A 10,919-nucleotide genomic window follows, 5' to 3' on the forward strand; every position below is an offset into this window, starting at 1 on the left:
GAGAAACAAGGTGAGGGATCACGAGGGCCTGCCAATGGAAGGATTTGTGGAGGTGCTTTTAGGAAGTAGGAAGAGGGGAGGAGCATTGAAGAACGAACATGGATATGGTAAAGTGCAGAGCTACAAAAATAGTGAAAACTCCTAACCAGCTTCGTCTTCAAAGCAGGCTATATCATACAAAGGTTGCAGCTGAATGATGGCAAAGGACACCATTTTAGAGCAAGCGAAGCTCTACTGGCAAAAATTCGCTCAAGAGGGCTATAGAGACCAACTTAAGAAAAATGGCCCTCACTCAATTATCTCCATCTCCGCTACTGCCATTGTCAATTGATGACGACTTTAATGTAACCATTTTGTGATGAAAATCTGGAGTGCTCACAATTTTGGACCCTTTCTTGTGCTTTACGAGGGGAATCAAAGATTGAACAACATCTTTCATAAGAGGACGATAATCTGCCTCAGGCTGAACACACATAGCGGCTATGGCAGCTACCTGCACAAAATTTTTTGTCATTCAAAATCCTTCGGTTTCTGCTTTACTATTTTCTATCCAGAATCACCCATTTCAACACCTACAAACACAAATAGCAAGCAAACTTGAATTAGGTCCTTTACTGCAAATTGTCCCTCCATGACCGGATCCTTCATCTCCACAAGCTTGTCCCTATCTGTGAGTCGCGGAAGAGCCTGGAAGCAATGTCACCTTAGAAACGTGTTGAAGTATAGAATGCTCATTCACCCATTTGAAGCTTACCCAAGATACAAGAACACCCTGCCTAGGTGGCCTTTTCATGTCAACTGGGACGCGTCCTGTGAGAAGTTCTAGCAAAACCACGCCATAGCTATATACATCAGACTTCTTTGTCAAATGCCCCGTTAGTGCATACCTTCAGAGACATTGGAGCACATCAAGAAACTCTGAAAGAGCTCAAAAGATCTACAAAGCCTATACATAATTTCTCTTCATTCTTACTCTGGGGCAACATAGCCGTGGGTTCCCAAAACACGAGTTGAAACCAGCCCTCCAACCTTGTTAGCTAAACCGAAGTCGGACACTTTGGCAATGAAATTGGAATCCATAAGTATGTTGTTGCTTTTGAAATCGCAATGTATTACCGGAGGACTCACGCACTCATGGAGGTACTCAAGACCCTTTGCAGAGTCTAGAGCTATTCTCATGCGAGTTTCCCAGTTGAGAATTGGAGGATTGCCAGATGTTCTTGCACCATTTAACGATAAGTTGAGAGCAAAACATGGAAAATTGAAGTATGTTTGTTAAAACATGTCGGGAGCTAACATAGCATGAGCCTCAGATTGGCTCCATTAGTGAACACACTCTCCACGCTTTTCATTTCTTGTGAAGGACATAAGTTCAGGAAAACACGAGGGCCCATACCATTTGAATACAAGTGTTCTTGAAGGTTTCCATTCGGCATGTACTCATAGACCAGTAACCGGTGATCTTCATCGGCGCAATAACCAAGCAAACCAACAAGGTATGAAGGATGAAGGCGGCTGTCATAATAATCAATATCTAATTCTCCTAAATGATTTTCTCATGTTAAACTGATCATTTAATATGGGGAAGTGCCAGGGGAGAAAAAAGATAGAATATTGGTTAAGCTAGCAGACCGGCCACACTAGGGATCCAAAGGAGGGAAAATAGGGATCCAAAGGGGGGGCCATCTGCAAAAGATCCATGTGAAACAATGGGCTAAAAAGACCCTAAGGTTCAACCCATTAAGACTTCCAAAATGCTAAGGTTCCAAAATTCAAAGGTTATGTCCAAAGGTCAACCTTAGGGAAATTGGACGCTTTGTGTGTGACCAAAAAAGTCTTTGTACATCCCTACTTGGGAGGGGGCGAGCCTTTCTTCTAGGGGATGAGAGAGAAAGCCACACACACACACAAGCTCCCTTTACACAAACGGAATGAGGGACACATGTCAGCTCCCTAGCCCAGATGCCCACAAGGTGTGCCCAATTCCTATTGGATGGCTTTGGAGGTGGACCAATGAGATTTAGGCTAGAATAAATCTAGTTTAATTAATTTAAAAACACTTAATAAAAGAACCAATGAGAATTAAGTCCTCTAGAAGACTATTGGACAGTCTCCCAAGGGGTCCAATGAGCATTCAACAGCCCAATGGCTTGCCTGATTCCTATTGGCCAAGAGGCAAAGGGGTCCAATGAGAGTTTAGTTTAATTATTAAATTACCTAAAGCTCTCACAAAAGGGGAAAGGGGGACACATGTCAATAGGCTATCACTTATGCTGCTTAATTGTCATTGGCTTGACTTGGGGAGGTCCAATGAGGGTAGAGCAAGAGCAAATAGCAAGAGGGCTCGCCCAAGAGAGAGAGGGGGCTGATTTTTGCAAGGCATTATCACACACACACACACACACAGTCTATGTGTGAAGCAAAGAAGACTATCTCTTCCCAAGCTTTAATTGAGAGCTCATCACCTACTCCAAGCTTGTGAGATAGAAGCCTACATTGACACACTCTTGGCATGTGGATGCAAATCCAACCAAGAGCCAAGCTTCAATGCATGCTCATCTCCTCTACCAATCTAATTACTAAGCTAAGCTATGCTAATATGAGTGATATGTGAGGAGATGTACATCTTTCTCGTAAGATACTCCTTCTTCCTCTCAATCTACTCTCATACCCTGCTAGCTCTCACCATCTTCGAAGGTGTGTGAGGTCTTGGGTCTGAGAACGGGGATAATTAAAGTTGTGTTTGCTAAGTGTTTTGCTTAGTGCATGAAGCTTTCATCTTCATTGCACTAGCTAGTCTTGAAGGAACACAAAGAATTGTATTGTACAATGTCTCTCTTGATGGGAGAAACCATAATACAAAGCCTTTTGGAGGGGGGCCCGGCTCCATGCAAATCCGGTCCTCAATTGTTGTCAATAGCTTAATTTCTCTCTCTTTTGAAAGTATTGTTGATGCTATCTAACTAGGTGTTATGCTTTTTGTTGCTCTCTCCACCCAAGCACTCTTGTAATTCTCATTAGGAATCTATTCTAATGAAATGCCCACTATGTTCATGCTAATTTCCGCTACACATAAGTTTTTAGACCATTAAATGTTATAGCGGCTGAGCATGTCAACCTGTCCCACAATTAGGAAAGGTCACCACTTAGGTAAATTTCACAAAATCACTTTTTGATAAGTGCTAAGACTGCAATTTTGCTCATACAGAATATCTTCCATCTTCCATAAACCTATAGCTAGCTTCACATAGAATGCTAGCATCCAACATATGCCCACTCACACCCACATGAACCGTACTCCACATGTAGACAAACATGTTTTACATCGAATACAACAATATGCACCTCTATGCGAAATTCATGATCGCCTTGCTTGCTTGACAGATCTAGCTGCTTGATGGCAGCTTGTCGCCTGTTTGGAAGCACTCCTCGAAAAACAGATCCAAATCCACCATGATCGACTACATTGCCCTGATTGAAATTACAGGTAGCTCCATGTAATTGTTTGAAGGTAAACACCTGAGACTCTCTCTGCTCCAAGCTTATAATTGAGACCGTGGTAGAATCTGACAATTGCACATTCTTGCTCTTGAACCCTGCTCATGCAGAGAATTACATAATCAGGAAGGCAATCTTGATATAAACCAAATATGCATTACATAACAGCAAAGAAACTAGTATCAAAGTGCGTTCTCTATCTTTGTTAATGCATGAAATGGCAACACACACACACACAAAGCTTGGTACCATATGGTAACGTACACACACAATTAACCTATTACATAGTTAAGAGCCTACACTAAACACAAGCATATTAGTGTATGCTTGTGAATAAAATTATTGAAAAAACAGAACAATGGTTTGGATGCTAGAAAGTTTGCCTAAGCCAGTGTTTTCTGAATAATTTTATACACAATTTGCAATTAGCATTGCACTAATGGGTTAAGAGATAGGACTGTGCATGCAACATCTCAAAAGTGTAGAGTTAACGCAGTCACCGAGGACCTCATGCTCTGCAACCGTGATGTCAACAACCAGAGAGAGGCCTCCCTCGCCCTCCGCAACCCGAGTCACTAGCTCCACAGCGCACATCGACTATCGAGCTTGAGTTGGACGCAATCGTCGAGTGCAGCAGTAGACTCCCACACGCACACAAACTTCTAAGGCTCGATTGTCCAAGTTGAACTCTAGACGCAAATTGCACGCTCTGCAAACTTGGTGGTCATCCAGGTGGACGTCATCGATTGAAGGACGCCCAAGCAAGCCCAACACTAAGGCCTTTCCTTAGCAGGCCAAAAAGGTGGTGTGTAAAGACTCAAGGGGTGGAGTCTCTTTCATTAAAAAAAACTAAGAAATCTCTTCTCTCAAACCTTTACAGTTTCAAGCTTCCCACACTTCCCACACGCTCTCCTTTCTTCTTCTTGGAATGTAATCATTATAAAAGAGTCGATTTGATTTTGGAGGCTTGTGGCCTTTACCTTTCAATAATCTCTCTCTCTCTCTCTCTCAAACCTTTACACTTAAGCTCTCCTTTCTTCTTCTTGGAATTTAGTCATTATAAAAGAGTTGACTTAATTTTGGAGGCCCGTGGCCTTTACCTTTCAATTTAAGCCTTTGAAATTTTGGTATCTAAATGTTTTGATTTGGTGCATTGAAGTTTTAACTTTTAATAACCAAAACTAGAAAAAGCCATTGAAGTCCTTTTTCAATGCTCGCATTAGGATGTCCCATAGACATTTCTCTCTTTCTAGAAGGGACTCTATTTTTTTGAATTAGCTCAACCACTTGTGGTATTTTGTGTTCCCTTATTTACCAACATAAAAGCACACTAATCCAATTTGTTATAAGGCCCTTTTGGGTCCAATATTTTTCTAACGGAGGACATTGGTTGGCAAAACTACTTGAACAAGATATACTTCCTATGATACATGTAAAGTACCACTTGGTGGAAGCACCAAAGGATGACTCCTCTCTACCTCCTCCATTGTGTCCTAGAAGTTGTCTAGATATACATTCAAAAACAATATGAACACATCATAGTATTCCACCATATGAAAATTTTGATTATGTACTAGTAAAATGGCGCCCCCTTTTGCGGCGGCATGCCCTCTCTTACCCTCTTACATGGGGCTAAGGATCTTGGCTTTGCTCATAAGTGGAGCTTGCAAGTGCTCCGTGTCTCCGTGAGTGCATTGCTTTGATCACATATCCATTAACCCCCTACCTCACTCTGGCGGCACACACATTGTGTGTCGATGCCATTTCCCACCCTCATCTCCAGTGTTGGCCAGCTATCATAGCATCTCTTGTCCACCCTCTCAAACACACCTATATTGCCTCCACGTCCTCCTTGCCTGAGTTTCGCTCTGCGCCCGCAGCCTTTGCTAGTTGAGAAAACATCCACCTGCTCATATGCTTCAGATCTGCCACGTTTTGTACCTGCCGCATCTGCAGCTCACCATAGCTACCACCCCGTCCCCGCCTTGCTTTGATCACATGCTTACCAATGTACCGACTTACCCTTACTTCTTAAGAATGGCACATTAGATAATGGGGGTGGAGTTGCAGAATCTATGGCAGTTTGGGAGGGGAGAGTACCCAATAATCAACTGTATGTAGCAAGGCCGTGTGGAAGGAAGCACAATGCCTTCAGGCTATGGCTATACAAGGGAAGAGAGGATCGGATACCAGGGGAATAGTGGATAAGAGAGGAATAGTGGTGCCAACCTTATCTTTAGAGGCCATCTTCTTAGTTTGAGGTCGAATTCAAATTCTCCCAACGGCACTGGCATGGTTGTGGCACTGCTCTAAATTCTCGTGGGCTCTTATTCTCCCAACGGCACAGGCATGGGCCGCCTGAAGGCATTGGTGTTGCTATAAATTGTTGTGGGCCCCCAATGGCCCCTTTTTATTGTCCGTAGCCCTCACCTCACAGCTATAAACACATGGAAAAGCTCTCTCTCTCTCTCTCTCTCTCTCTCTCTCTCTCTCTCTATGCCTGCATAGGCCTTTTTTCTCTCATTGAGCGCGTTGAGTGCAGGGCACGCTGTCGAAACTGGTCAGAGTGAGGAGGCAACGACATATGTCCGGGGGAGGGAGCTGGAAAAATAGATTCCACCCAAAAATAGAGTCCCTCATGTCCTGTAGGATGTGCGTGAACTTTGAAGGTTGAAGCAAGAGGGAGAAATGGAGCAGGCCCGTACTGGCACAAAGACACCGATTCACTGATATCCACCAGGCCTCTTCCCTATAGCGTGCACGCATTGCTCTCAGTTTGAAGCTTCGAAGTCTCTATTTTGCAAATATGAGACAAACGCCATGTCGTATTGATTTCATCTCTGATTGAAAGAGAAGATGACCATTCTCAATGCTTTGCTTTGATCCATACCTGTATTGATTTAGAGACAGCAATCGCCTAGCTCTGGCCGAGTCCGCCCCTCGGGACTTGGAGAGTTGGGACCGCTAGAGTGCTGGCACAAAGACACCGGCTCACTGAGATCCACCCGGCTTCTTCCCGATAGATAAAGCCGATGCATTTTTCTCGAACCCAGCCCGACTCCATGCCCGAGCCTCTCTCTCTCTCTGTCTCTCTCTCTCTCTCTCTCTCTCTCTCTCTCTCTCTCTCTCTCTCTCTCTCTCTCTATGAAATTGAAATTGAAACCGGCATGGTATTCTTTCCCTTGAATTTTCCAAGAGCACCGAAATTTCTCCTTTTCTCCTTGCTCTGAAGCTGCACGCAGGCACGATATACGTTGTCCGTCGACTGTTGCAGACCCTGAGCCTCTCTCTCTCTCTCTCTCTCTCTCTCTCTCTCTCTCTCTGCGAAATGCCCACCTACACCATCGATCGTTCATGCCTCCATTCCTATGAAACCCACATCTTGAAAGCTAATGAACCCAAAGTATCGGTGATCCTTCTGGCAATTGAAACGGGCACGGTATTAGGCTGAGATGCATTTTTCACGAAACCCAAGGAGTCAAGGACTCCAACAGTGCTAGAAAAAACCGGGGTCCAGTGTATTTTAACCGGTTGAAATCCTAAAATCCCGATTAGATTTTGAGCTTGCCTTGAAGAAAACCGGGCATTTTTCATAAGTTTTAGTGTAATTATCGACAAAAGCATTAAATTTCGACCGAAAAACCGGGAGTATTTCAAGTTTGCCCTTATTTTCTTCGGGCACGGTATTAGGCTGAGACGAATTTTTCACGAAACCCAAGGAGTCAAGGACTCGAGCAGTGTTAGGAAAAAACCGAGGTCCAGTGTATTTTAACCGGTTGAAATCCTTAAATCCCGATTAGATTTTGAGCTTGCCTTGAAGAAAACCGGGCAATTTTCATAAGTTTTAGTGTAAATACCGGCAAAAGCATTAAATGTCGATCGAAAAACCGGGAGTATTTCAAGTTTGCCCTTATTTTCTTCGGGTAGGAAAACTGTTTTTTTCTAGCCCTGGACTCCAGGAAATTGAAAACGGCACCATATTAAGCTACTGCCCCTACTGCACGTGCGCAGTGCGCATCTGTGACGTGACAGAAAGGGAGGCTCTCTCGCTCTCCCCTACTGCACGTGCGCGCAGGCGCTTTCTCTCTCTCTCAGACTCTCTCTCTCTCTCTCTCTATCACGCAACCGGCGGCCGGGGTGCGCGCAGGCCCTCTCTCTCTCTTAGACTCTCTCTCTTATCTCTATCTCTCTATCACGCAGCCGGGGACAGACTCTCTCTCTCCCCGTAATCGCCAGTGCTGCACGGATCTCTCTCTCTCTCTCTCTCTCTCTCTCTCTCTCTCTCTCTCTCTCTCTCTCTCTCTCTCTCTCTCTCTCTCTCTCTCTCTCTCTCTCAGCGCACTGTGACGCCCGTGCGTAGAGTTAGAAAAAAACCGGGGTGTAGTGTATTTTAACCGGTTGAAATCCTAAAATCCGGATTAGATTTTGAGCTTGCCTTGAAGAAAACCGGGCAATTTTCATAAGTTTTAGTGTAATTACCGGCAAAAGCATTAAATTTCGACCAAAAAACCGGGAGTATTTCAAGTTTGCCCTTATTTTCTTCGAGTAGGAAAACTGTTTTTTTCTAGCCCTGGACTCCAGAAAATTGAAAATGGCACCGTATTAAGCTGCTGCCCCTACTGCACGTGCGCAGTGCGCATCCGTGACGCGACAGAGAGGGAGGCTCTCTCTCTCCCCTATTGCACGTGCGCGCAGGCACTCTCTCTCTGTCACACACACACTCTCTCTCTCTCTCTCTCTATCACGCACAGGCGCTCTCTCTCTCTCAGACTCTCTCTCTCTCTCTCTCTCTCTCTGTCTCTCTCTCTCTCTATCACGCAGTCGGCGACCTTGGGCAGACTCTCTCTCTCCCCGTAATCGCCATAGCTGCACGGCTCTCTCTCTCTCTCTCTCTCTCTCTCTCTCTCTCTCTCTCTCTCTCTCTCTCTCTCTCTCTCTCTCTCTCTCTCTCTCTACGCACTGTGATGCCCGTGTGCAGAGCTCACGCGCCAGGGGATTTTGCTTCAGACATGTGTCGGGGGGGGGGGGGGGGGGGAGCCGGAATCCCCTCCCCCATTATCTATTAGTATAGATAGGACATTTGATGTCATTCCTATGCAAATGAACCAGTATCTTGAAATTGCTCCTGTAGAAAATATCTTTCTTAGAATGCTTAGAATTGATGTCCTTCTTATGGGCATATCAAAAATTCTCAACCTCAAATATGTTGTTGATTGTCTATTGTTGGTACGTCTAAATAAATTCTACAAGGAAAGGTCTTGTATAGGTCGCCCACTCTGAAGACGAAGTTAAAATTGGCTTGATGTCCTGATCATGTTTTGGAAGGACACTTCAGTAAAGAAAATGGAAGTGATTTTCCTTGGGTACCTCATTAGAGCAAGGCAACTCCTCCTCTATCTCGATTCGGAAGGGATCCAATTGTGAAAAGAGGCAAGAAAACCTACAAATGTGAGGGCTTTGGGAAGGTAGGCTCTGGTTACAACAAGAGAGTATGAGGAGAAGGAAGAATTTCATATTTATAAATGTCTCAAAAATTCCATCATGTCATTTCAATTTCCCTAATAATTGTATTAATAACTGTGCATTGAATGCAACACGCTGTCCAAGGCAAGCTTGTCAACCACACAATATGACACGTGTTCGACTAGGTGAGTTACACTAATGACTTGACCTCCATTTCACAAATAAATCACCCTTAGTCTCACTGTGTCGTGACAAAATATCTATCGTGCCACAACCCAACCTAAGTGGTGTTGTCCAAATGTGGAATATGTCTCATATACGGATGTCAGTAATTGTGACCTTCATTAAGAACCAAAAGTACTTGTGTGTGGGGGTAACTAGAAACACTCAATTATCAGAGTAAGGGAAACCAACATAAACATTGCTCCACACTCGCTAGACCAATCTCCATGAGCTCCTAGACCATGCTATACACCTGGAGTTTTATAGTACATGCCAAGTTGATTCCTATCTTGTAGGCTTATAATCGTATTAAGAGAGGTAACCACAAAAAAAGTAGAGAATACCAAGAGTGGATACTTGATTCCGTCACAAAGAAAAGTAGCAAGGATAGGAAAAGTTATCAAAGAAGATACCTGGTACACTAATCCTCTAGCCCTTCCCATATTGCTCCGGTGTAGCTATGTATGATCATCTTACATGTAGCAAGAAATGTTGTGCAACATTGTTGTGTACCCTTAAAAAACCCCTTGGTTTGATCTTATTCAAGAACCCTTGGTCCGGGATTGGCAACAAAAAACCCTTGGTCAGCTTGCCTACCTTGTAGGCAATGGGAAGGTCGCTCATGTACAAAATGATACTACTTAAACCACTAGGTAGAGGTGAAACATCATGGGCGGCCTGGCTACTATTAATGATTGTAATCGGATCCTTAAAATGAGTTGAATGTGTCTACTATCGTTGGAAGGTAGAGAAATTTCTTTTAAGAAAAGTCTTAAGGGTCTAATAAGTGACCATGAACATGTATTGATTGATTTTTCATTCACAAGTTGAGTGTACCTAGAACATGGTGCTTCTATAGACAAAAGTGGTTCTGTGTATTAAGCAGAAGATCCTCTCAATTTAGAATCTTATTCACGAATGGATCGTTAAAACTATCATATCTCCCCATTGAGAAAACTATTGGCAAAATACCAAAGAAAATAGTCATACTAGGTATTCTTTGGTTTTTTTTGTTTAAAATATGCCTTGCACTCACAGTCGACGTCCAATATTTTTTCCAACCAATGATAATTTTCTTTTTCAAACCTAAGGGTTTTGAGTTAGGAACTAAGGGGACATTCCCACAGTCATTCGGCCATTTACAAGGTGTGTAGAATTAGAGAGGCTAAGAGAGCATGACAAAATATATTACAATTGAGAATCCTCATTAACTAAATTACATCACTTCTTTTGAAAAATTGAGCGAGTGCAACAAGGTTTGGTGTACAACCACCTTTTATGTGTCAGTCCGCCGTGTCCACCAAACATTTCCCCCTTCCTATTCATAGCACGTCCTCGTGCAATCGGTTGTTGACTGTCTTCTAGTAGTTGATCAGTCTCTTTTTTAACGTCCGAGTGAGGTGCCTGAACTTTTGTACCCTTGCCTCAATCTCCACTTTTATTGCCAGGTCGGAAAGTATTTTTTCTCAGAGTGCTCTGATAGGCTATGTGTCAGGCTAGAAAATCTTTGTTCATGGTATTAAATATAAAGGAGTCTACTTCAAAGAATCCTGTCATGAATGCCTCCTCAAAGGTCTACATGAAGTGGGAGGGCCAGAACATGACCCTCGCACATAATCCTATGATGACATTTCTGCTTGGGATTTTTGTCTCCATATTCCAGCATAGCCCTCTTGTGCCTTCCACAAAAACCTTCCAGGTATGCTCTACTGCCTCTATATCATTGAATGTCGTTA

General features: G+C 43.5%; 1 protein-coding gene across 1 annotated transcript; it reads right to left on the reverse strand.

The window, feature by feature from the left end:
• Positions 1-292: 292 nt before the first annotated feature.
• On the reverse strand, positions 293-4,092 carry LOC147423496 (putative serine/threonine-protein kinase PBL23). The gene is made up of 8 exons (XM_086501334.1): positions 4,006-4,092; positions 3,337-3,519; positions 1,908-1,912; positions 1,408-1,515; positions 974-1,219; positions 755-887; positions 598-687; positions 293-493 (listed from the first exon to the last, which is right to left on the reverse strand). The coding sequence occupies exons 1-8, from the start codon at positions 4,090-4,092 to the stop codon at positions 293-295; spliced, it is 1,053 nt and encodes a 350-aa protein (XP_086357460.1).
• Positions 4,093-10,919: the final 6,827 nt, after the last annotated feature.

The sequence above is a fragment of the Adiantum capillus-veneris genome, chromosome 26 (genome assembly GCF_014529385.1).
Source record: "Adiantum capillus-veneris isolate H3 chromosome 26, ASM1452938v2, whole genome shotgun sequence".
NCBI lineage: Eukaryota > Viridiplantae > Streptophyta > Polypodiopsida > Polypodiales > Pteridaceae > Adiantum > Adiantum capillus-veneris.